The sequence below is a fragment of the Syzygium oleosum genome, unplaced genomic scaffold, assembly GCF_021117445.2.
Source record: "Syzygium oleosum isolate NSW1041296 unplaced genomic scaffold, Sole_v2.1 Sole_v2.22, whole genome shotgun sequence".
Classification (NCBI taxonomy): Eukaryota; Viridiplantae; Streptophyta; class Magnoliopsida; order Myrtales; family Myrtaceae; genus Syzygium; species Syzygium oleosum.
In genome coordinates this window covers 5,198,346-5,224,440 of record NW_026607506.1, presented here as the reverse complement: position 1 = coordinate 5,224,440, position 26,095 = coordinate 5,198,346, and the positions used below count along the sequence as shown (strand labels likewise).

General features: G+C 40.7%; 4 protein-coding genes and 1 long non-coding RNA gene across 6 annotated transcripts; 2 read left to right on the top strand and 3 right to left on the bottom strand.

The window, feature by feature from the left end:
• Window positions 1-1,825: 1,825 nt before the first annotated feature.
• On the bottom strand, window positions 1,826-3,280 carry LOC130140795 (uncharacterized). The gene is made up of 2 exons (XR_008818796.1): window positions 3,141-3,280; window positions 1,826-2,300 (listed from the first exon to the last, which is right to left on the bottom strand). It is a non-coding gene; the product is annotated as an uncharacterized LOC130140795 (long non-coding RNA).
• Window positions 3,281-3,441: 161 nt separating this feature from the next.
• LOC115669806 (protein STICHEL-like 2) lies at window positions 3,442-6,901 on the top strand. 2 transcript variants are annotated; one of them, XM_056321220.1, is made up of 6 exons: window positions 3,442-4,656; window positions 4,744-4,990; window positions 5,058-5,243; window positions 5,330-5,647; window positions 5,731-6,430; window positions 6,512-6,901. In XM_056321220.1, the coding sequence occupies exons 1-6, from the start codon at window positions 3,442-3,444 to the stop codon at window positions 6,582-6,584; spliced, it is 2,739 nt and encodes a 912-aa protein (XP_056177195.1). In that variant the 3' UTR covers window positions 6,585-6,901. The 2 variants fall into 2 exon arrangements, with proteins under 2 accessions (XP_056177195.1, XP_030446798.2); XM_030590938.2 differs by having other exon boundaries at window positions 5,327-5,647; window positions 6,512-6,900.
• Window positions 6,902-7,842: 941 nt separating this feature from the next.
• Window positions 7,843-13,572, bottom strand: LOC115669808 (peroxisomal nicotinamide adenine dinucleotide carrier-like). Its single transcript, XM_030590941.2, has 11 exons — window positions 13,368-13,572; window positions 13,172-13,288; window positions 13,007-13,081; window positions 12,281-12,411; window positions 12,009-12,063; window positions 11,145-11,297; window positions 10,311-10,379; window positions 10,101-10,208; window positions 9,899-9,967; window positions 9,469-9,523; window positions 7,843-8,343 (listed from the first exon to the last, which is right to left on the bottom strand). The coding sequence occupies exons 1-11, from the start codon at window positions 13,446-13,448 to the stop codon at window positions 8,135-8,137; spliced, it is 1,122 nt and encodes a 373-aa protein (XP_030446801.1). The 5' UTR covers window positions 13,449-13,572; the 3' UTR covers window positions 7,843-8,134.
• Window positions 13,573-19,369: 5,797 nt separating this feature from the next.
• Window positions 19,370-20,280, bottom strand: LOC115669104 (uncharacterized). Its single transcript, XM_030590421.2, has one exon. The coding sequence runs from the start codon at window positions 20,177-20,179 to the stop codon at window positions 19,520-19,522; it is 660 nt and encodes a 219-aa protein (XP_030446281.1). The 5' UTR covers window positions 20,180-20,280; the 3' UTR covers window positions 19,370-19,519.
• Window positions 20,281-22,249: 1,969 nt separating this feature from the next.
• LOC115670101 (uncharacterized) lies at window positions 22,250-24,546 on the top strand. Its single transcript, XM_030591302.2, has 2 exons — window positions 22,250-22,745; window positions 23,275-24,546. The coding sequence occupies exon 2, from the start codon at window positions 23,484-23,486 to the stop codon at window positions 24,351-24,353; it is 870 nt and encodes a 289-aa protein (XP_030447162.1). The 5' UTR covers window positions 22,250-22,745; window positions 23,275-23,483; the 3' UTR covers window positions 24,354-24,546.
• The last annotated feature ends 1,549 nt before the right edge of the window (window positions 24,547-26,095 follow it).

Here is a 26,095-nt window from a genome sequence, read left to right as displayed (position 1 = left end):
AATACTATTAGCTATTATGAACTACATTATTGACTCCACATCAGATATTCATTTTCAAAATTGACACGTCATTATAATGTTTCCTAAAGACAAGAATGGTAGACTACTAGGTAATAATATGCATTCTTATGCTCAGTTTATTTCCTTTCCGAATTATCGAGTTCGTAACATGCTTGAATTGGAAAAAGGAGCAAAATTTCCCCTTAAATCGCAAGAAATCTTTCATGTAACCAATGTATCAATTGGCGGCATCGAAAGCGGATCGATTGAAGTGCAAGGCCACAAAACGATGGTTGTAAATTATGGAAAACCATGATCAGCACATGCACTTGAACCTCAACAGCGATTTCACCGGCAATTGCTTTAGGATTTGGACGGGGAAGCTTTGCAAATGAGCTCATAGTTAGCTCTCAAGAGCAAATTGGGTGAATTCGAAAAAATTACCAAAAAAATTCTAAACATATTGTATGGATGCCGATTCAGTCTTAAACCTATTAATTGTGTCACTTTAATCCTAAACCTTTTTTACAATTTGCCAATTTAGTCATTCAAGCCAATTTTAGCCGGAAATCACTGACGTGGACACCAGCTATTGCAAATTTTAAAAGTATTTCAGATTTTTTAAAATTTAATTTTTTTTAAAATTTATTCTTTTCTTTTCTTTTCTTTTTTGGGCAACGGCTTGCAAGCCTTCACCGATCGCTGGCAAGGGTCGCTACCCTCGCCTAGGCCCTCGCCAACCACGGGTGAGGCAACCCTCGCCCAAATTTGGCCAGGACCACCCTCACCTCGCCAAATTTGGGCGAGGGTGGCCTCACTTTTAGTTGATTGCTGACTATCACCTTAGATTGGCCACTGACAAAAAGGGAAAAAGTACAAAAAAATTCAAAAAATTCTATAAAAACTCACGTCAGTAATTTTCAGTCAAAATTGGCTGGAATGATTACATTAGCAAATTATCAAAAGGTTTATGACTAAATTAGCATAATCAAAAGATTTAAGACTAAATTGTCCTAATATTGTAATCTTACTTGTTGTAACTTGCATTGCAAAAGGCTGTTATTTGAAGAGTGGAAGTTAGGTTGGTAATAAAGCCGAACCACTATAAATACTATGTGGTCTACATTTACAATACATTATCTTCAGTAGTTGTTCCATAGCATCACACACGCTCGCACCGTCCATTTCTCCATATCAAGCATATAATTGTTGGGTTAATTCCAAAAAAAAGTATCAACTTTACCTTGAGTGACATTTCTAGCCCAAACTTTTTTTTGTCTTAATAAAAAACACCAACTTTTACTTGAGTCCCAAATTTGACTCCCATGATGTGAAATTTTCAAATTGTTCAGGCCAGATTTTGGATTTAAATGAAAGTTTATGATTTTTTATAGGGTTAATACCACGAAAAACCATAAATTGGTACATTTGTGACAATTTTACCCCAAACTATTTTTTTGACCATAAAAAACCCTCAAACTAGTACATTTGTGATAAATTTGCCCTCTGTTAATTTCCGTTAAATTAGATTAATACCACGAAAAATCACAAACTGGTACATCTATGACAAACGAAAGGTAAAACCCCAAACTGGTGCACCCACTGTTTATATAACTCAATAATTTAACAGTAAAATTTAACAAAAACTAACGTAGAATAAATTTATCACAAATGTACCAATTCAGGATTTTTGGTGGTCAAAAAATTAGTTTTGAGTAAAATTATCATAAATATACTAGTTTGGAGTTTTTTATGGTATTAACCCTAAAATTTTAGATAAGTTGGTAATTTACACATTCATTTGAAAATCGGTGAGATTCCGATGGTGTTGATAATTTATCAACGAATTATTTGACAATTAAGTTAACAGTCGTACCAACTACATCGAAATTTCACGGATAACTTGAGAAATCAACCAATTACAGAGAGTTTTTCAAATTTCCTTCTGACTAGACCTTAAACTCCTCGAAGCCCTTTCATGCTACTAAAGACTCGTCCCCATCCCACCAAGGGGGAAACAAGATTGAAGATTATAAAAAAAGAAAAGAACGATAAAGGAAAAGATTAAAAAAAAAAAGAAGAAGAATCATTCCCCATGTCCAAATGGGACAAAGCGGAGCTCCAACGAGCATCTCCTCCTCCAATGCTTTGGAAGACCCCGCCAAAATATGAGGAAGCCGCACCCACCGCTTGATTCCAATCCACAAGGCTCCAAACGGCGGCAAAAAGGTCGGCCATGAACTAACCACGCTACACCACATGTAACTAAATCCAGAGACCGGGACCCATCGATGCTAAACCTACTTACCAAAAGCCGAGCCCACCACAATCAACGAAACTAATCACTCAAAATTCCTGACTTTCTACAAATCACGACGTGCCGACACAGGAAACACCTTAAAACGTTGTCATTATTGACGAGGTTGTTCCAATGTTTGACGTATACGTTCTTATATATTTAAAAAAAAATGGTCGCCATCCTCTCATTCAGAACCTTAGTTTAAATAATCACGTTCGCGCTTATCTCTTGTAACCACCTAGAAGCACAAATCTCTGTATTTCTTTAGTATAATTGTATATCGGTGTAATGGATGGAGACAGCCTCACTGATAATGAACAATCACTTCAACAGCCCTCGATAGTTGTTCATGTACTAATCTTTAGTATCTGATTAGTATCTGGGCTGTGAGCTGTTTCTTTTCTTTTAACATAAGTTTCCTGCTCCATCACCATTGATAAGAGTATTTAATGGCATTAGATATGAATTGCGTAAAAGAAAAACAGTAAGTTGAGTTTTCATATAAAAGTCCTTAAAGAATCACGATAAAAATGCGTTCGGACTATCTATAATTTCCGGAGATCGGAGAGGGGCGTTATATAGTAGTATTAGAAGCGGTAGAGTAGGTTGCCTAACATCGGATGACAGTGATGCAACTCTGTTAAATTTGATAAAATCTATTCCAAATGTTAATCAGCGTCCAAATGGAGAAAACGCAAGTCCGGCATGCAATAGTTTTCGACGGAGAAACTTACCCATTGCTATTATCATCATTATTATTATCATTATTTTAAAACAATAGCGATGCCAAATATATATATATATATATGCATCATATTGAAAGTGACTCTCTGATGCATACCTGGATTGCGAAATTAGCCGGCCATAAGCCCTCTTGAATTCTGCAAATCAAAAATCCGAGCTGGTCTGTTAGAGCAATCATCGGCTTCTCCCATCGCCGATCCTTAAAAAGATTTGTATTACCAAATGGCCGGCCATTTTCATGTTCATGAGCATGAGCTAGTCAGGTGAGGGGGGTCCTTAAATGTCTCGAGGATCTTGCTCGTTCTTTCCATGACCCACTACTACATTCCAGTGAATGGTCAACCAAAAGAAAACTACTGTACCTTCAGTTTAGAGACTGTTGCTGAAGATAGCACGGCATGAGCTATAATCATCAGGCTGATGGTGCCAGAGCCTCGAGTAAGCCGGCGAAGAAGGATAGGCAGAGATCCCTAAGTTCTCTGTCGGGCTACCATGATGATCCATCTCAAGAGCGCTCATCGAGTTCGGCTCAAATGCGGCGGAGCTCTTCTTTTTCGGTTTTAGCTGAGTTGCCAGAGGGAAAGGGTAGGGATGGGTCGAGCGACAAAGTTGAAAGTAAAGGATGGAGTGTTCCTTGGCAGTGGTCAAGAATGCGGAAGGCTCAGAGAAGGAAGGCGATTGTTGCAGCGGGTAGAAGGTCAGTGGATGGATATGGCAAGAGCAGTAGAAGATCTCTGAAACTCAATCCCCTCGAGGATCACGGGATCTCGTCAGAGGATTATTCAAGGGACGAAATGATTCACGATAAATTCTCCATCTCGGGAATGAATTTCAATAATCCGACAGTTGGAGATCATGATTATCAAAAAGCTGGAGCTGAAACCAGTCAGAGCCAAAGAGAGAGCTATTCGAGCACAAGCCTTTGTCTCAAGTACCAACCAAAGCGTTTTGAGGACATAGCAGGGCACGAGATCATCATCAAGGCAATGTCTACTTCTATTCAGAAGCATAAGGTTGCGTCCCTTTACCTGTTCCACGGCCCAAGTGGCACTGGGAAGACGTCAACCGCCAAGATACTAGCAATGGCACTGAACTGCGAATCCGGCGCACATCCTCAGCCATGCTGGAACTGCAGAGGTTGCTCAAGAAGCCTTTACATGATGGAGTTGTGTTCCGGAAGCAGAGTTGCCGGATTCGAAAGAATAAGGACACTCATCCAGAGCACATCATTTGCACATGCAATACCAGGCTTTAAGGTCTTCATCGTCAAAGAATGTCATTTACTGACTGCCGAAGCGTGGGATGAACTTTTGGGCATAGTAGAAGGAATATATGGTACTAAGATGGTTTTTGTCCTGATTGCTGTAGACATCGATACCTTGCCCGTAACGGTATCGTCAAAGTGTCAGAAGTACTTCTTTCCCAAACTCAAGGATATGGACATCAAACTCAAGCTTGCACTAATTGCTGCACGGGAAGGTATAGTACTCGAAAGGGAAGCATTGCAGCTGATCATTGCCAAGGCAGAAGGATCCCTGAGAGAAGCAGAAAACATATTAGATCAGTTATCCTTAGTGGGGTCAAGAATCACTACTTCCATGGTTCAAGAAATGGTGCGTCGTCAATCAAAGCTTTACATTTTTCCATCATTCTGTTAGCCAACTCTTTCATACATTTTTTACTTAAACCTGCGTCTGTAGGTACGCCTAATCCCTCGCAACAAGCTCAATGACTTGCTCAGGGCAGCAGTATCAGGGGACACAATGGAGACCATCAACCTCACAACAGAGCTTATTCGAACAGGTGTGGAACCACAAGCCCTGGTGTCCCAATTAGCATCTCTCGTCAAAGACCTGCTTTCAAATGCCACCGCCACCAATTCCCGATCATCGTCATTGACCATCACATACAATGACAAGAGAGTGCAGAAAGTTGGCTCAAACCTCAGTAAGACACTTCAACTTATAGAATGCATGAAATCTTCATATCAGCTGAGCTTTTGATACTTTTGCAGTTAATAATCAGTCAGAGAGGTTGTGCTACGCCTTGAAAGTGCTCGTTGGAGTAGAGAAGCAATCAAGATCCTTCATTGACCAGAGTACCCAAATATTTGCTGCTCTTCTACAAATTGCATCACAAGACAACCACAACAAAATCTCTCCTAGAAACATCATGCCCGAGGACATTGTATTACCCTCAGGTACTTGTTTATAAACAGGAAAATTCCTTGGAATAATATGGATTAAGCATTAGGTAAGCATGCTCACTGAAGTAAATGTGCAGTAGGCAATGGCAAGCTCAATACAGGGTCAATCGATGCACAGCATCATAAGCAAACCCAAAATAGAATCCCAATGCATTGTACTTGTATCAGTGAAACTTCCGAGCCAAATGATGTAGACAGAAGTAACAAAAGCACAACCATGGAACAAACGGAAGAGAATCAAAATTGCAGAGGAAAAGAATCTGAAAAGGAGCCTAAGTTGGCCCGACTCAATGACCTTGAAGAAATATGGAAGGATATGGTGGAAAAGGTAGAAAGCACAAATATCAGGCAATTCCTCTGCCAGCAAGTGAAGCTCGCATCATTCACCATAGCTAGCGGTAATATATTCTGTCCAAAGCCCAATTTAATGACATTTATCAACTACCTATCACTCAAGTGATATTCAATTTCGTTCCAACAGCCAATGCCATTGTGCATTTGATCTTCAAGAAACCTGAAGATAAGACAACTGCTGAGATGGGTGAAGAAAGCATATCTAAGGCCTTACAAAATGCATTGGGGTGCCCCGTCATAGTAAATATGAGTCTGGAGCCACTTGACTTGAGAATGATCAAATATGATGAAGTCAGAACCATGAAAATACAAGCTGGAGAATGCAGTCATTTCAGAAAGCAACAGAGAACAATATCTCCTCCAGAGACCAATTACCGCACCAGTTCTGATTACGCCAAAAACCAGGATACAGGCAAGGTTTTGCCTCCAGGCCCTCCAGAACCAGAAAAGCAACTGGAAGATAGCAACAATAATGCTCCAGAAGGAGAAGAAAAGGCAACCACACATGCATCCCAACATAATCTATCTATTCAGAGACTTTCATCACAGGAGAACAACTCTGACACATTCCCAGATGTGGAAGCAAACTATACGTTGTCACCAGCTTATGCAGCCCGTCTCACAAGAAGGAAAACAATAAAGCATCGGTGGCTGTCAGTATCTTCTATACAGCACAGTGATGCAACTGTTGAACCATACAGTCAAGACATATTGTTCGAAAATGCAAATATGGACAATGAGGGTAGAGCAAAAAGAAACTTGAAGCTCAAGCAGAGCTTATCAAAGGATAGAGAAGATCATCATTCCCACATTGATACAAGAAGCTGGTAAGTACATCCAATGCTCAATTAAACAAATGACTTAGCTTTCACTGCCAAGGGAATAATGTATTTCTGTTCTCTGTCTAGGCGACCTAATCGCTCTTGGAGGTGCAAGGACATTTTCTGTCCACAGAGACAAGTAGGAAACAACGGATCATGATGTCAGGAGCATTTTTAAGCTTCCTCACAATATCCTGACAAAAAGAAGAGAGCTGAAGCATCCGAGAATGCAAAATCAATGCCACCTGTCAGCATTGTTAGCTGGGTGCATCTTAAGTGCTAAATGAAGAATACTCTATGTTCTTCCGAGATTACTTCGGAAGCTAACTACATAAGTAGGACTTTCCTTCATAGAAAGTTTGACAAGTTTTTGCTACTGAAGTATGTTAAAATTTCTCACCCAACGAATGCAAGAGAAGCAGGATTGTCATAGATTCTTGAGTGAAAGATAGTCATCAACAGTTTGTCCTCCAGAAACCTTCCTCATTGATCATCCCCGTGATCCCACACATAAGAAAGTATTTGTGCATAAATCAAAATTGCCAAAAATTCAAAATGGATCCCTGGGGTCTGGGAACAAAATTATAGCAACAGAAACAAGAGTAACCAAACGCAAACCTTCTTAGAACTACACCTGTGAATTAAATCCTTGGTGGCAAAGGAGGATGATTTGAATGAAAAGGGGGGAAACGTAATGTCCAGCATAGTACTATTGAGACAAAACAGTAGCAAGGTGGGCCTTTGCCAACAGCTTGCATATTATATTAGTTAGTTGACGTGTGCAGAAGAATTAGAGCAAAATTAAAGTTGGCTACACTTCTTTTCTTCGGGGTTGTTATTCCCAATCAATCACTCAAGATCTTTGATGCCAATCCAGACTGGTGAAAATATATCAAGCAGATCTAGCCAGTAGCAAACTTCTGATTAGACATGCATGAACACCCACCTGATGTGCCTAAAAGATGAAGTAGGCTGATGAAGCTTCATTGCCCAAATATGAGCTAAACAGTTTCGCCAGGTCTAAGCATGGTTAGGAGACTTTTCAAATCTATGGAGAAAAATCCCTTGCTTCCAATCAACAATAAAATTGTTTCCATTATGCACAGTCTTGATTGATTAATTCAGGAAATTACAAGTTTACAGCTAATTTTAATAACAATTAAGCAGAAGTTAATGAAACAGCACAATTATGTAACCAAACAAAAAAGAAATGCTCCACTTGGCAGTTCAGACTCTGAAAGCCCAGGCAAGCGTCAATGTAGGTAGATCAATTTAGACCTTCGATAAAGCAAAAGACAAGGCATTCAAAGTAAACGTGAGGAGGTTACCGAAGTAGAACCTGGGCAACGACATTCCTCTTCTTAGAGCCCATTCTACTGAATAACGCTGGAAAGGGATAGCATTTGAATGTATAGACGTGCAAGAAAACTAATTTGGTGCTGCAATGGAACCAAACTATCCAGAGATGAGTACATTTCTTAAATATTGACCATAGTACTGCTAATTAAATGGAACAGTTACAGAGTAAAATAGAACACAAAGTAATTGGTGGGACCATTAATCAGGCAGCTTTAGTACAAGATGTTGACTTTATCACCCACATAAGGAACCAAAAAGCGGTCCAACACTTGTATTGATAATATTTGCACATCAACAGGCAATGCAAATACTGTAGGTATGTGAAACTTGACAAGTATATAATTAATTGATTTATATCTTTGTGAGTGATCGTTTAGACAAATTGAACATAACCTTCTGGCCCTTATCTGCCAGCAGCATATAAGCCTTGACAAGTTCTTCCTTGATCATGAATAGCACAGAAGCTGCAAAAACACTTTGTACTATCTTCGTGCTCATACCCTTATAAAATCCCTGCACTCCTTCATAACGGATCATTTTAATGATTGCATCAAATGTACCTGTATTAGAGAGCGGCTTTTGGTAAAACTGGATACCGTAGAAATTACGATGAAGATGAAAACTTACACCAAATAAAAAGAGGCAGCTCGAGTTATTGCAATGGTCGTATTCATATACCAAATAAACTTTAGAATGATAATGCTCATAACAGATTGATCGGAGCAGGAACAGCACACAAAATGTGCTGAAATTAGAGGAAGGACCAAATTTTTTGGCACACTTTTCCTTGCTTAGTTTTGATTCATCCTTACTGACATGACGAAATGGGGAATTACTTTAGCATACGCAAAGAAAAAGGTATAAACTGCAATTTAAAACCACAACAGCATTTACTTCTCAATTGTTTCTCCCTGTTCAAACTTTCTCATTTGGCAGCTATTTTCTCGCTTTGAAAATTCTAGCCCCAGGACCTCTACCATCTAAAATAGCATGCAAGGCATTAATTATCTACAGCACGATCAAAATGACTTAGCACAGATGATTGACTAGTTGACCAGCTAACAGCTGATTTGCTAGTATTCTTACAGGCAAGCGTACAGGATAGTAAAAGATTCAGAGTCCAGTAATAGCAAAACACTTGATTTTTCCTCTAAAACTTTGAGACCATGAACCAGGAAAAATTTGTAACCCAAAACATCATGGAATAGAGTGTAGGTGTGAATGTACACAGACTGAATGTCACTACAGGTATATATGTGCGTATCTGATCTTATCAACAGTGTCCGTCAGCAGCATAAATCTAAAAAGATCAAGTCAGATCCTAGCCCACAAAAGCTATTTCAAGGACAAAAGTAAATGTAACAAGTATATGTAGAAGAATGGCACTCGCATCGACAACAGGAAATTGCTCATCCTCATCTTTCACCTTTCATATTATCAACGTGTCCCCTCAAAATGTGTGAAACACACATGAAGAGGACTTTTCATTTCATTTCTTCTTAATAAGGTTCAGTAAGGAATTTAAGGTATTCCAGCACGGCTGTAACTACTTATTTTCTGAGCCAAAAAAGAATCACCTAACGACTTTTTTACTCTATCAAGCTTTATAAAGGGTAGACTATAAAGCACAAAGGAAACACTAAAATAAAGAGGGATGATATAACTTGATGCGCTATAAAATAAACCTGTGTATCTCAAAGCAACATTCCCCCCGATCTCCTGTTTTGCTTGCAACCTTGACTGAAAATGCATTAAGGAAAAGAAAAGACAAGATGAGAATCAGAGACTGCCCTCTGATATAAAATCGTATACCCATGATGCAATGTTTACTGGAGCCTTAAAAAGTGGATAGGTGGATAGCGTCGAAACATGCGAGCAAACAAAAACAAGCAGATAAAGAATCCAGCAGTATTCGACAAATTTTCCATTTTACTCAGCAGACAAGCAATTAAGAATGCCACAGCAGGGCATAAGCTACTAGATCAATGATTAGAGCTAACTTGAAATTTTAACACACCACACACGCACGCACACACAGAGATTGGTGAAACACAGAAGAATGTGTGAATTATAAGTCAGGACTCAGGTTATGGGGCAAAGAGTTCGAATTATTACCTTCACAACTAACAGAGGGTATGTTGAGACAGTTGCCCCGAGTTTTGCCAAAGCCCCCAACAAGAAGACCTATGTGAGAACGACCACAGCTATTTATTTTACACTAGGGAGTTGATTTGACATCCATTAACCAGAAGATAAAAGCAACTTAAAATATGGTGTTACGAGCATAAGTCCATGATCCCAAACAAGAATGATGTACCTCCAAAGCAGTCACATTTTTCAATCCAGTCTTACTAGCAGAACGCTTTGCTCTCAAATGCTTTAAGGAGGTTTCATAGATCATGAATTGGATTGACGGGTTGCAAACCTGTCAACAAAAGGTCTCGCTTACACAACAATGACAGTAGCATCCTGAATAAGAAGAACGAGACTTTTCCCATCCATTCTAGCGTTGATTTAATAGACTGACCATAATTAATGTTGGAATAATACCCTTCCAGAATCCAGCAACCCCTGCTTCCCTGTGCACCTCTTGAGCCTATGAAAGTAAGCAGACACAAACATGGGACTTCATTAACAATACTTAAATGAAGAATTGACAAAAAACGAGAGAATATTTAGGCAATCATTTACACAGAAATCAGCTGATATTTCCACTTTCAAAAGAATATTGCTAAAACATTACATGCTCAGACACCATCACAAATAAATTCTTCGATGGTGAATATTATGCTGTAACCGAGAGTGTGCGCATGCACGTATCTGTCTGTGTGCTCTTGATAAAAGGAGGACTTCCCTGAGTTTGCACAAAACTTTGTCAAGAGGAGATCCTTTCGTGCTTTTTAGCAGTCTCATCATCTTAACAGAGTGAAATAGATCAACAGCCTAATATATTCTGAAGCACATGAAATTGTGCAAGAAATTATATATAAACGCAATGTTTGCATGTGTGCACGCATGCAAACTATAAGGCATCAAAATGTCCGCAAGCATATATACATAGTGAAGTGGTTTGCATGACCATCCAGCGAAGTCATTAATCAATTCGTGTTTCACCTTATAGCAACATTTGTAATTTCCATTCAAGCAACTATATTGGATGCAGTCAGAAGATGAAGTAAGAAGACCAGCACGTAATCTCCATCTTAGATGATGAGGCCAACAAGAGATTGCGAAAGAAACTTGGCATTGCATTCAATATGAGTTCTAAAGAGAGAAAAAGAAAGGTTTGCCGGTGATCATGAATGATATTAATGGACAAGCAGAGGCTTAATGTAGAGGTGGATATACAGAAAATACCAACCGCCTGAAGAGTACCATATGGACGAGGTTTCACTGATTCAAGTTCAGCCAATTTATCATGTAAAGTAGATTCTTCCCAACCCCTTTCCAATGCTTCAGCCAATAGAACTTCCTTCTTGCCCTCCATTATTTTTCTTTCTGCTTGAGTTTGCGTCTACACGCTCAAATAATAAGGAAATATTATGAGAACTACATGTAGCTAATGCACCATCAAACATAGATCATGATTTTAAATCAAAACCCTCATGGGCAGTCTATATATACTTCATAAGCATAATTATAGTAGCTTGCACTTACTGCATAAACAATCAAGTTCATTGTGTTTTATCTCTGACATTTGACAAAACCAGCATTTTTAGAAAGTTATAGTCATGCTTCTAAACACCATTATCGTCTGCCGAGAACTTTTTTTAGCACAAGTATGCCAATCACATGCATATCAAGGCCACCAATAATGATGGTTCAGGTAAAATAGAAGGCAGTTATCAGAATTGGAAGATGCCACATAAGACAGAGTATCTACTAACTGACAAGAAATCATATGACTCCAATAGGATTATTCGACACAAAACCTTACATATTCATCAGAAGACTCACAATGATAAAACATAAAAAAGGATGTCCTTTTTACTAATTTCTTCAGCTGGGTACTTAGTGCTCGTTTGAATGAAAGTAAAAACAGTTAGCATGTAGAATCATCAGAGCTCGATTCGTACAGTGCTACAAAAGATTGACAAGTGAAAGATATCGAAAGTTGAGGAACTGATTAGCTGAATTAGCTGAACACCAATCTCATATGAAAGAATTCAATGCTAAACCGCTATGTAGTGACCAGAGAATAAAGTGAATGAAGAATCAAAGGCACCTGCATCCGAGTGACGAGAACCCATATAGGATTGGTCAGTAACACATTCAAGGACCTGCGAAAGAAGGTATAAGAGATGACACATGAAATTTGTTGGAGGAACATGATCCTGTAACGTGATAAATGAACCAAAGCAAAGTGCATCTCACAATAAGAAGGGCATCAGTATGATCAAACTCGGCCTCCATGCCCTGTTATATCACCCTCAAATTCTTCCAAAACAAATATAATTGGAAAGAAATCCTTAATGATTATGAGAACTGACTACTCACCCAGCAATAGCTGCCACAACAAGCCAAGAGAACATGCCAACGGTTCCATCCCCAAGGCCTTTCTCCTTACGAGCAGTGGCAATGGCCTCAGCCTTGTTTTTGAAAACCTGATAGAAATAATAGTATACTCCCTGGCAGTATTAGAGAAGATAGTTAGAATCAACAAGAGAAGTTGTATGATGGAAATATAACAAAAGCGCCTCCATATATCAATCTAATAGTACCGAGGTACTTGTCATTCATCATTGTCTTGTCCTCCAGTATCAGCTAAGCGTTTCAGCTATCAGGCACATACACATTTCCCAGTCAAGCTTTTGCCATTATCAACAGTAGAACAAGCTTAAAAACAGCTAGCATGGAGATTGTTTAGTCGAGTATCCCAGGGATCAACCATAATCCTCATTTACACACTTATCGAAGCACAGAACTGTCCTCGGTCACAGTCCAGGAGCGACGACTATTGCCTTTCTTATTCCACTAATCCAATGCCACCGGCACTAAGAACAAGCTATCATGTAATTTGCGCTAGTACCGCAGGCAAGTCCAACCGTAGCAAACTAGCAAATCAGACCTCTCCCTAACACTCAGTCTTAATCAACTTCAAACTCAACCATAACCAAAATCCTCTTCGCGAACGAACCTTTCGAACACATCGAAGATGAACCTTGGGAGAAATTCGTCACTCGTCTAGTTACTGATCCGATAAGAAGCTCGCTCTGTACGTACCTGCGAAGCCGCGGTGCCGAACAAAGAAGGCTTGAGCCCGCTGTACAGTCCGCCCCAACCTTCCGTCTTCAGGACCTGACATCACGTGCACAAATCCTATCATCGCCCGCGTAACTCGCTAAACCAGAGCTAATCGCCATTGACGAAGCTTCCAAAATCCAAAACCTGGAGGATTTGACGGAGTGTGCCGGCCGCAGGCCGCGTCCGATCAGGCAAAGCTTTCTTGCCGGCGCCGATCAGGCCTTTCTTCGCCACTCGCTCGGTTTGTTGCCGCGTGTTCACCTGTCGCCGTACAGAAGCCGATCGATACCATTTCGTCTCCGTGCACGCAAAACACAGAGAGAGAGAGAGAGAGAGAGACCGTCTGGAGAGGATAGGTGATGATCTGAGCAATGATGCCGCCTCCGGCGCCGGCGAGGCCGTTGGCGACGGCGTTCGACATAGGCGGTTGCCGCTGCGAGCTTGAAGGGAGCGGCTGAAATATCTGTATCCGACGCCACTCTTCGGACTCCAAATTTCTGGGTCAGAAGGTTCCGCGTTGGCACGAGAATTGAAATACAAAGTTGTAGAGCCTATTTATGGATGGGTAAATTAAAGCGGCTAATGTGTGACCGTTGGTACTCTACTTTTGCCTATATCATTTTATCTTCTTCTTTTTTCCCTTATAATTTTTCTTTAATCCATGGATTTTTGTTTACATGAACTCTCGAAAAAAAATTAATACTATGAATAACCCCAAATCCGTACACATATGACAAATTTATCATAAATTAATTTTTTAATCACCAAAAACCTCAAATTGGTACACTTATAACAAATTTATCCCAAATTAATTTTTTAACCACCAAAAACCCCAAACTGGTATATTTGTGACAAATTTACCCTCCGTTAAATTGGATTAATACTACAAAAAATCACAAAATGGTACACCTGTGACAAATGGAGAGTATAACCTCAAACCGGTACATCCGTCAACTGTCATGTGTCATCTAATTTGGAAATTTTACAGTAAAATTTAACGAAAACTAACAGACAGTAAAATTATCGCAGGTGTACCAATTTGGGATTTTTCATAGTATTAACCCAAAAAAAAATAATGAGGATGCAGAAAAACATGCTCAATAATATTATCGGGCGCCAAATTAAATAACTTAAGGAAAGGCAAATTGAGAAATATATGGAGTATGTCACGATAGCCATAACCCCGTCCTTGAGCTCTAAGCTCTCGGTGACTATGGCCATTCGAGCTCAAGCTTGCGAACACGATGACCAACTCGTCGCTCGATTTGAGCTCGCGGTGACCTGTCGAGATCTTTTTGAGCCATGAAGCTCAAGGCCATGACCACTCAATTGGTGGTCTGAGTGAGTACAAATCATAGTTTGCATTGTCATGGGTTAAAGTTTTGTGAGTTTTTGATTTGGTCGGGATTGAAGAAGAAGAAGAAAAGAGAGTCAACATTGAAAACAAAAAGGAAAAAAATTCACATTGACGAATAAAAAGAAAAACAATCCACTTCGGAATATAGTCAAGTGTGTTAAACGTTACGTTAGCAAATTCTATTGCCGAATCTACATAGGGATGACAATGGCACATTTTAAAACGTATAGGGAAGGATTTTAGCTAAAAAAATTGTAGGAAACAATTTTGATTTTCGAGCAAAAAGTACGGAGACCACGACATTATTTCTAAAAGAAAGATGGAGAAAGGCATCATGACTAGCGTCTCTCTAGGAGTTACCACAAGCTACTGTACTCGCTACGAAATATTTAGATAAACCGTAACTACTATACTCTAAAATTTCCCAATGTCGATTAATAAAAATAGAAAATGGTCCATGTCAGAATATAATTAACTGTGTTCTCAGCAAAATTTCATCGTCCGATCGACATAGGGATGATCAATGGTACTTCGTAAAAAGTACAGGGAAGGTTTTAATTTTAAAACAAAAAATAAAGCATAGGGGCAGTTTTGATTTTCGAGTGAAAATAGCGGGATCGATAGTGACAATAATTTATAAAAGAAAGAAAGAGAAGGGTGGAAGACGGAAAAACAATTTAGGGCATGTTTGGTTTAGCATTTGAATGTTGCTTTAGGACTCTAAAGTCCTGATGTAGAACAGTTAGCCTGTGATTATCTTGAACAATGTGATCGCCGTAATCACCGGAAATCTCGGCAGTTTTTCTGATTTTGGGGAAAACAACCATTCAGGCAATTTCCTATATTATCATTTAGGCAGTTTCCTATATTATCATTTATGCAGTTTCCTATATTACCAGTCAGGCAGTTTCCTATATTACCATTCAGGCAGTTTCCTATATTACCACTCAGGCAGTTTCCTATATTAGTTTATTAGATGTTATCTTTAATTATTCGGTTTCCATTAGTATTAGGAGTCCTATCTCTGCATCATTTGGTATCAGAGCAGGTTTCTCCTGTGACGATGGTGAATAACGTGAATGTCAATCTCCCCGTTGCTGAGGGCCGTGAGAACGAGCCTATTACGCGGGCTGAGTTCAATCAGTTCGTGGATCAAACCGATCGGAGGTTTCAAGAGATCCTTGATGCCATCCAGCGTTTGTCCACAAACCATGCGCCTGGCGTTCTTCCAGCCGAGCGAATTCCTATCGTTCGTGATCCCGAAGATGCTATGGGGTGTGGAGGAATTCCCCGACATAGGCGTCAAGACTATGTCGAGGATACGGAAGACGAAGACGATGATTTCCAGGAGATGCAGATTCGTGGTGGTCGCCGATACAGGGGATTCCAGGAGGAGCATGTTCGTGGGAATCGACGTCAGGGAGGATATCGACGAGATCCTAAGCAGTATCAACTAAAGGTAGATCTCCCTACTTTCAATGGGAATTTGGATATTGAAGATTTCCTTGACTAGCTTTGGGAGGTCGAGAAATTCTTCGACGCTATGGATATTGATGAGGATCGCCAAGTGAAACTTGTGGCGTACAATTTGAAGGGTGGCGCTTCAGCTTGATGGGAACAGACTCAATTGATGCAACGTCGACAAGGCAAGGCTCCTATTCGATCATGGGGTTAGATGAAACAGAAGTTGAAGAAGAGGTTCCTCCCAACGGACTATGAGCAACTGTTATTTCAGAAATTCCAGAATTGCCGACAATCGAATAGATCGGTCCAAGCTTATACGGAAGAGTTCCTTCAACTCTCCGCTCGCAATAACCTGGATGAGTCCGAGGCACAACAAACTGCCTGAATGGTAATATAGGAAACTACCGAATGGTAATATAGGAAACTGCCTGAATGATAATATAGGAAACTGCCTAAATGATAATATAGAAAATTGTCTGAATGATTGTTTTCCCCAAAATCAGAAAAACTGCCGAGATTTCCGGTGATTACGGCGATCACATTGTTCAAGATAATCACAGACTAACTGTTCTACATCAAGTCCTTTGAGCAAATGCAAAGTTGTTTGGCAAATATTTTGGCAAGCTTTGAGGAGATGCAATCGCATCTCCAAAGCTTGAAAAGGGCCTTTGGCTGAATGCAGCCCATGAGGAGCCTTGGAAAGTTGCATTTTTAGAATGCAATCGCACACTGTTCATTATCTTCCCAAATAGCTGGTCCGACGACCGCCGCCTGGGGTCGCCGGACCTATTGCCTGGGTCGTGCGACCTCAGGCCGACTCACCTGAGGTCGCACGACCTCAGGTCACCTCGCCTGAGGTCAGGCGAGGCTGGCTGGCGACCAAATCTGGCCGTCGGGGGTTAGTCGACAACCAAATCTGGCCGGCAACCAAATTTGACCGTCAGCGGTTGGCTGGCGACCAGATCTAGTCGACGGTGGTGGCCGACGGTGGTGGTCGGTTGGCCGGCTTTTTTTTTTTTTTTAAATATTAGCAAAAGTCTTTTACAAACAATTTTTAGCAAACGGTATTTAGGCCAAAGTTGCTTTCAAATGTGATTTTAAAATACACATTACCAAACACTACTTGCATTTCGGAAAATCTGCCTTTGCATTTTGCCGAAGGCATTCCCCCAAAGCCGAACCAAACGGGCCCTTACTTGGTTAAACCACTTTTGGGGTGAATAATAGACCCATTCTGTAGTTAATAACTCTTGCTTACCCAAACTACCGTAATGGAGCGAGGTGACAATGAAAATTTGAGTGATGAAAAGACTAACAGAAATACTTTTTTTTTGTAAGAATGGAGTTACAGTAACGAGTTACAATAAAAAAAATTGTGATAAAGAATTATTTAATCTATGTTGTACGTGTAAAAGTGTAAATTTCCATTGTTAATTTCTCAGTGATATTATATTAGAGATTCTTAAGATTTTCTTATGTTAGAGACTTTTATGATAAGATTGTTGACTATCTATATCTATCAAAATTGCACGGATATCTTTCTTAATCTTGATTAATATATTTTACCTTAAATAATCATCTCATAAAGCCTATAAATAGGCAGATGTAAACTGACACTTTCAATTTGTGAAATGCTCCGACGGAATTTGTAACGATCCGGCTTGATATACCTTAATCAAAAATCAAATTGGTGCTCTTTAATTCTGAGTGAATATTTACTCCTTTTTTTTTATATATTCTCATTCATCTGAGTTGAGATTTTAGGTGTTACGGGATGAAATTTGTAACCCATTAGTACCTCCATAAAATCGTCCCATGCATAGCTTCAACACATAAGTCATGCTTGGTTTTTGTGCATTTATATCATTATATAGGAAAATACAGAAACATTACTTCGGTATTATACTGAACACATTATAAGCTTGTGATTTAGGAAGAGAACTTCGAACCCAAAAAATATATAGGAAGAGAACTTTCCTATCGATTTTTTCCTTAAATATTATATGATCCCCATAATATATTGTCTATGACAAATCCCATATTTTAGCTCTATATGGTCCATTCTAAGGTTAAATATAGAGAATTAATTGAATTTTTCCACCTAAAAGTATATATATTTTTATCAAACAGAATCGTTCAAGAACCCGTCAAACGGTTTGACAACTCTAAATTTCTAGATGACATAACATAGGGCTTTACTCTTGGACCTGAGCATATTCTTAAAAGGACCAATGAGAGATAAGGAAATAAACTCCCTGATATAGTGGATAGTAGCCTCCCACACCCGATATGACAAGGTGATTGCTTGCAACCTGCTCAGTTGATCTGTGCTTCGCACAGTGCTTGATAACCACTTAAAAGTATATATATTTTTATCAAACAGAATCCTTCAACTGAAGAACCCGTCAAACGGTTTGACAATTCTAAATTTCTGGACCCTAAAATGATTATTTTTCCATTGCCTCGTGCACAACTCTGGTTGAACAAGACGAAGAGAAGTTCCATTTAGTGCAATCAGGTTTATTTTTCCTATCAACTGTTTTTGGCAATCAGATCTTTGAACATTTTTCTGGCGCAACAATCTGATCCTTTGGTCATTAACACATTCTTTTTAAGTAATGAACACATTTAATTGTGAGAGAGGTCATTATGATCTTTGTTACCTTTGTTTCGTCGCCTTTGGCGAGTCTTCCTTATTTTTATACCAGTCGACCAAACGTTGCTTCTGCCTTTACTGCCTGCCGCTGAACAGCCCCTCCCCCATCCTCACTCTCTTTGTCACAGATTATGCACCACTGGTGTTATCTAAATACATTGGATCTGTGTGATTGATGGTCTCCGATGGACAGGCAACCGAAGAGTTTAAAAAGACTGAATGGCTTCTCGGTGCCATGCGTTGGATAGTTACCTAGGGGCGTGAATGTTCGAAGACGGGTCTTATTCCAGTTGCTCCGCAGCGGCGATCCAGGAATCGGAGCAATGCTGAACCAAAGGACTGTGGAGATGCAACTCCGAGCTTCGGCATTTTTCATGGTTAAGCAAATCTTCTCGACCGTATGAGTCAGTTTTGACCAAAGAAGATGGGGCAGATATGATGCGAATTCAAGGCAACAACGCTATGTGCAAACAATAAGCAAAATCTAACTGGTCCATCCGCACGATAATCAGAGTAGTAATAAGCAAATGCATCTCCAGCATTAAGCAGGCTGACATGTTAGCAAAGCAAAGCAATGAGGTGAAACCTAGTCCTAGATCATCCTTCTCCTTAAACCATCGCGAGCGACATAGATTAACAAGTATGTAACCCACAAATGCTAACTGAGCTTTCAGTGCCTGTGTCAGCTAGCTCCTAGCGCTCTTACGAAGACCAGAACTATTGACGACGCAGCAAGCATAAAGATTTCATCCCTGAAAATTGACACCTTTCAATCAGACAAACAGGCCACGAACATGCAGACAATGGTGGAATTCGATGCATCTACGTATGCAGTATGAGTAGTGCCATGAAAGCACAGAAGACATAAGAGAAACATAATGATCTCATAACGCTTTCTCTTGGCAATAGATTACACACTCTCCATCTCTGGGATTTCTGTAACAAAATTTGACTAATCTCATCCACGAATAGCATCATCAATCAGAAGCTCAAAAAGAAAAAAAAATCCCAACTTTCAAAATCTCTCAGCAAGTCTTGCACTCACTGCTCGGAGCTTCGAGTACACCTTACCGGCGGGCGAACCCAGAATCAAGCTGCAGAGCGAATCCCTAGCGATCTTGATGTTGGCAAAAGAACCCAATATGTGGATCTTCGAATCCGCGATCACAATCCTCGTCTTCGTCGCGTTCTCGATGGCGAACTTCGTCTTGCCCCCTTTGCCCGACAGCCTCCCGATCGCGCGCGACAGGTGCTCGCCCCGCAGGGTCTTCACGTCCTTGATCTCGAAGGACTCCACGTAGAGCTCGTCCAGCCGCAGCAGCGCGACGGCGTCCGGGACGTCGAACCCGAGCATGAAGGCCTGCACGAAGTCGGCGCACCTCTGGAGGTTGCTGACGTCGGGGGTGTCGTGCCTCGTCTTGAGCTCGACCTTGCGGGCCTTGAGGTTCATGCGGATGTCGACCCTCATGTGCTCGTGGACCGGGGTGTAGATGTCCATCCACGACTTCTTCAGCGGCGAGTAGCGGTGCGGCGGGACGGAGACCTTGCGGAACTGGACCCGCCCGTCGGACATCTCGTGCGCCTTCAGCGGCGCGAACAGGGGCTTCGCCGGCAAGCTCGGCTCCGCCGGAGCGGCCTCCACGTCCATGGAGGCGGGGGATTGCAGGGAATCCATGGCGAATCTTCCCTCCGAGGAGCTCCGCTCTGCGGATTTCCGATGGAAGCACGGTCACGGTCGGCGCCGAACAGAGGAGGAGAAGGAAGAAGAAGAGAGAGGCGCGAATTGGGGGGTTTTAGGGTTTTGAGAAGAAGTGAGGATAAATATAGTCGGGTTCTCGGACCCGGATCCGGAAGTAGTTGGGCTTTCGCGATGGGCTGGGTTTTTAGAGGTGTGAAGGGTCGGGTCGGGTCGGGTTTTCGTGATAATGCAAGGGAAGCTCGCTCTGTACGTACCTACCTGTGAAGCCGCGATGCCAAAGAAAGAAGGCTTGAGTCCGCTATACAGTTCGCCCCAACCTATCCGTCTTTCAGAACCTGACATCGAATGCAAAATCCTATCACCGTCCACATACTCACTAACCAGAGCTCATCGCCATTAACGAAGCTTCCAAATCAAAACCTGGAGAATTCGAAGGAGAGTCCCGGCCGTAGGCCGTGCCCGAACAGGCAAAGCTTTCTTATCGGCACTGCTCAGGCCTTTCTTTGTTAGTTGTTACTCGCTCCATGTGGGATAAGTGTCAGAAAAGCCTTAAACCTTTTTCATTAATGTCAATTTAGTCCTAAACTTTTTTTTGGATAAGTGTCAGAAAAGCCTTAAAACCTTTTTCATTAATGTCAATTTAGTCCTAAACTTTTTTTTTGTGCCAATTGAGTCCAAAACCTTTTGTCTTTATACCAATTCAGTCATTTCGGCTAATTTTGAGAAGATATTATTAACGTGGACGCCGGCCGATCTACATGTCATTGTTGACGCTGACGTTGACAATTTTAATAATAATTTAATTTTTCTTTCGATTTTTTTATATTTTTTCTGATTTTTTATTTTCCTTCTTTTCTTTTTTTGTTTTGCTTTCTTCTTCTATCTTTGGCCGTTAGTTAGCTGCCGTCGCCCACCACAGGCAAGCCCCGCTCGACCCTTGCCTGGGCAAGGGCAAGCCCCCGCGAGGGCAAGCAAGGCCTGACAAGGGTTTGCCTCGCCAAGGCCAGATCTGGAGGCGACGCTCGGCGAAGCTGCCGTGGCCTGGGCGAGAGCTGGCCTCGCCAGATTTGGGGAGGGGAGCCCTCGCTAGGGCATGCCCTCGCCCAAGCAAGGGTCGACCGAGCCTTGCTTGTGGCAGGCAACGGAGACCTCGTCCAAGCGACGAGGACCTCCCCCTGGCGAGGCCAAGCGGCTGGCCATGGCCGATGGCCAGAACTGGCCAAAGGTAAAAGAAGAAAGGAAAAGAAAAAGGGTTAATACCACGAAAAACCCCAAACTGGTACACCTATGACAATTTTATCCAAAACTAATTTTTTTACCATGAAAAACCCCAAACTGATACACCTGTAACAAATTTATCCCAAATTAATTGTTCGACCAACAAAAATCTTGAACTGGTACATTTGTGATATATTTACCCTCCATTAGTTTCCATTAAATTGAATTAATACCACAAAAAATTATGAACTTGTACGCATGTGACAAACGGAGGGTAAAACATAAAATTGGTACATCCATGAATTATCTCGTGTCATTTAACAAAGCAATTTGACAATAAAATTTAACGAAAATAAATTGAGGGTAAATTTGTCACAGGTGTACCAGTTTTGGATTTTTGGCTGTTAAAAAATTAGTTTTGGGTAAAATTGTCACAGACATACCAGTTTGGGATTTTTCACTGTATTAACCCAAAGAAAAAAAAGAAAAGAAGGAATAAATGAAAAAAAGAAAAAAAATCAGAAAAAATATTTTAAAAATATAAAAATATTATTAAAAATATTTACGTGAGCGATGACGATGCCAAGTAGGCCAGCTGGGGTCCACGTCAGTAATATCCGATCAAAATTAGCTGGAATGATTGAATTGATACAAAGACAAATGATTTAGCACTGAATTGGCACAAAAACAAAATTATCCTCGCAGGTATCGCCAAGGTTGAACCCCAACAAACAAAAGTGCCACGGATAAAGTTACGATTGCTCGTGCGACGAAAGTGCTTAAGACACAAGGGGACAACGATTGTTGCTTATCCGACCATGGAAAGGGGCAACAGTTGGTGCGCCATATCTAGCCGTGGAGCTCCTCTATGGCCGAGATCCAGTCAAGCTTGTTACCACGACGAGCCTCACTGGCGGCGACGAGACGAAGTTGGTGGGAGACTATGGATGGCAACCGAGGCCGTGGGTGTCAGTCATGAGCGGGTAGAGGGGACAGAGTAGAGAGACGAGCGAGAGACACATCCTATCCATTTTTATCCCACCCTCACATGGAATTATCTTATTTTGATCATACCAATCAATCTATGGTACTTTTATTATGGCTAAATGCACAAAAGCCGCAATGGACGGATGAGATTTGTTGCCAGTGGTCTATAATTTGGACTTAGGCGGGCCCAGTCGGGGTATCAAAGAAGCGTCCTCCTCGTCCATTCGGCTTGCGGTTCCTTCATCCCAATTCCCAAATTGTCTCTCTCTCTCTCTCTCGATCACTATCGTTCGTTGGTTCGTCCATCTTCGTCTCTCTCACATCCAGGCGCTGAACGGTATGTCATTCGCTTCCATGGAAAAATCCCGGAAACAATTCGATCTTTTTATCGGTTCCATCGTGATTGTTTCTGTTGTTCTTCTTCCGGTCTTTCGGCTTAATTTGGATGATTCCTTGTCGTGCTGCTGATGACGGTTTCTATGCTTCCCGTGTCGCGACTCGCGCACCAAGTGTTCGACAAATTGATTGTGTAAATGGCATATTGCTGGGGTGTTCACCTGATAAAAAAGAAAGATGTGAAACATTCTCTTGTACCCAACATCAAAAGACTTAGTTTTGTGGAGCGAAAATGCGAGCCCCACTTGGTCCCGTTGCTCCAAGCATCGGCCAAGCCCGAATATAGATTCCTAAGAAGCATAACCATTTTCAAATTTGGAGATCTTATAGCACCTTTTGGTTTTCTTGTCCCTCGCGAGTGTTTTTCCAATTGCCCACGCCTGTGTCTGTTTCTGTTGACGATGCGAATCATTTTTAACTCTCTTTAGCAGTCAGGGGCTTCATTGTACTGAAATGTGACTTCTTTGTAGTTGGCTCGAAAAGCTAGTCCCGGAAAGCAAACATTGGTTACACAGACGCGTGATTGTGCGGTGTATTAACAGAGCATGCCCGACAATATCACACGAAGAAATCTGAATTGATCTCCTTACAAATAGTGTCCAGTCGACTCCTGGTCTGGCAGTGTCCTTACTTCTCAGACATCTATTCTAGGGGGACAAGATCATACGATAACAGAGTTATGAAAGTGTTTGACGCCCATTGCCACTTGCAAGACCCAAGGGTCTGGCATATGGCCCCGAAGTTAATTGAGTCGGCCCTTCAGTCTGGTGTAGTTAAATTTGCGGTTAATGGAACCCATGAGAAAGACTGGCATTTGGTGAAGCAAATGAGCGACGACTATCCTTGTACCATTCCAAACTTTGGACTCCATCCTTGGTTTGTCGCCGATAGAAGCCCTAACTGGTTCCAAGTGTTGAGGCAATTTTTCGAGGCCGCTCCTTCTGCTGCAGTGGGAGAGATTGGTTTGGACAAAGGGTCTCATGGGAGGAACATCGATTTCAACGATCAGGTCGAAGTGTTCCAGAAACAGCTTGAACTTGCAAAAGAGTTGAATAGACCGGCATCGATCCATTGTGTCCGAGCATTCGGCGATCTTCTTCAGATATTGAAAGAGGCAGGGCCTTTTCCTGCTGGTGTCATCCTCCACTCTTATTTGGGTTCCGCTGAAATGGTTCCTCAGTTTGTCGAAGTTGGAGCTTATTTTTCATTCTCGGGATTTCTCATGTCCATGAAAGGGCAGAAGGCAAAGAAGATGTTGAAAGCAGTTCCTTTTCAAAGAATTTTACTGGAAACAGATGCCCCGGATGCAGTGCCAAAGAATCCCGCATTTGTTATCGATGATGATGCTCGTAGTGTAAGTCAGGCTGATGCAGGAAGCAGTGAATCTACATCTCCGACAGAATCTCTGAATCATCCGGCAAACATTCATGCAGTGCTTAATTATGTTGCATCCTTGCTAGACATGTCTCCAGAAGATCTTGCGGAGCTCAGCTGCAAAAATGCAGTGCGTTTATTCTCCTACGAAGGTTCAAAGCTGGACAAGCTATAGTCGGTTGCTGATAGATGGTGAGTTAGCCACGATAATTGTGCTCGAGCGACTGCGGTTAGTTTGTCTACTTGTATCTAAGTCTAAATAATTCAACATAGATAATGTGTTTTATGTGTGAAATGCATGGTGTTTTGTTTAATAACAATAATGTTGAACACCATGTAGGAGCTGAGGTCTGACTGTTTGCTTTGCATGCTCTTGTCTCGACCGGTGTAGACGCTTATTGTTCATGCATGTCTCTTCATTAGAGGTAGCCTGTTTGCCATTACATTGGCCACATGGTATGCATAGTGGAAAGACTGCATCTTCATGCATTGAACAACTAGCTGTATACCCTTGAAGATGCACTCGTGTGAATTTATTAGTGTTCTCGTATGATGACATACAAAGATGTTTTTTCCTATAAATTTGTTGCAAGTCAATATTTCTTTAAAAGAAGTTTATACCTTCTTTTTCTACTTTTGATAATTTATTGAGGAAAAGAAAGTAAATAAAATAAGGAAAAATACCAAAAACATACGTCACATTTCACCAACAATGACTTACGTATCTCTAATTTTGAAAGTACCAAACACATACTTATTTTTGCACATTCACATCAATTACTTTTGTGCCCCTATTTACAAAAGTGCCATTTTTCTCCCAAATTTGCCCCCCATCTTGAAACCCAAAATTTTCATACCCATTAAGATAATGAAATTAATTTTTTTAAGGAGGGGCAATTCATATTTTTCTAAGTGGGATTTTGCTTAGAGTATGTGAATAATATTTATAGAAGAATAGGTATATGAGTGATGACCGGACATTTTTGGCATTTCCCTATAAAATAAATTATCGCTACCGACTATTTTGTTAAAGGATCTTGTTACACTATGATGGAAACTAATTCCAATAATGAAGGATACTAAATCCAAATTTCATAAACGAGAAAATGCGGAAAGCATGGCCAGAAACACTTGAATCATTGATCGGGAGATATGTTACACAATGGAACGTAGCTTTGATTTCCACATATTAAATGCACTTTTGCAATCTCGAGAGAATTCCGGTTTCCTTTCTTCAAGCATATAAACAAACGATCGAGAGTAAGAATCAGAGGAATTTTTGCCTTTTTTTTTGTGTTCGTTGGAGAGTTCTCACTTCTACTGTTTTCTTCTTCTTATTTCTTATTAGAAGAAAACAACGTAACTTCCAGTTACATCCCACAAAAACAAGTAATTGCCCTTTGCAGTTACTTTTGATGGATATGGGCTTATTTGCCCAACAAGGGTGGCCCATAAACCTATCATCTCCCACTTGCCCATCATGGGATGGGCAAATGTAACTCTCTCTTCTCTGCAAAATTCATATTAACATATAATTTCTGCAATCAGCATACTTTGAGAGTTCGTTGCCATACCTTTATTGGGAATATCTAGCAACTCAAATTAGATATTATCAGTTAAAGTAGATGTAGTATGCTATACCCTAGATCAATCAGCCACATTTATATATCTCTTGATCTCTTTAAGTATGTTATATATATTGTATTCACAATTACGATTAAACATAAATAATCATAATTGGTCAACCTGTGAATACAAAAATAAAATGTGACATTAATAACAAATTGATCTTCCTCTTTCTTTAAATCTCTCAATCTCTATTCAATTTGTTTTTCTAGTAATGTTATATTAGATCGAATCATCTATGATTATTGGCGACATTCTAAGGGAGCAAACACTGAACAAAAATTTTGAGAA

Bases quoted from the DNA above. Each gene is read 5' to 3' on its own strand.
- LOC115669104 (XM_030590421.2), bottom strand. From the start codon at position 20,179: ATGGATTCCCTGCAATCCCCCGCCTCCATGGACGTGGAGGCCGCTCCG.
- LOC115670101 (XM_030591302.2), top strand. From the start codon at position 23,484: ATGAAAGTGTTTGACGCCCATTGCCACTTGCAAGACCCAAGGGTCTGG.
- LOC115669806 (XM_030590938.2), top strand. From the start codon at position 3,442: ATGAGCTATAATCATCAGGCTGATGGTGCCAGAGCCTCGAGTAAGCCG. The intron at 4,657-4,743 runs GTGCGTCGTCAA...CTGCGTCTGTAG, and splicing joins CTTCCATGGTTCAAGAAATG to GTACGCCTAATCCCTCGCAA. The intron at 6,431-6,511 runs GTAAGTACATCC...TTCTCTGTCTAG, and splicing joins CACATTGATACAAGAAGCTG to GCGACCTAATCGCTCTTGGA.
- LOC115669808 (XM_030590941.2), bottom strand. From the start codon at position 13,448: ATGTCGAACGCCGTCGCCAACGGCCTCGCCGGCGCCGGAGGCGGCATC. The intron at 13,289-13,367 runs GTCTCTCTCTCT...GTACGGCGACAG, and splicing joins TCACCTATCCTCTCCAGACG to GTGAACACGCGGCAACAAAC. The intron at 9,524-9,898 runs GTAATAATTCGA...ATGCATTTTCAG, and splicing joins ACCCTCTGTTAGTTGTGAAG to TCAAGGTTGCAAGCAAAACA.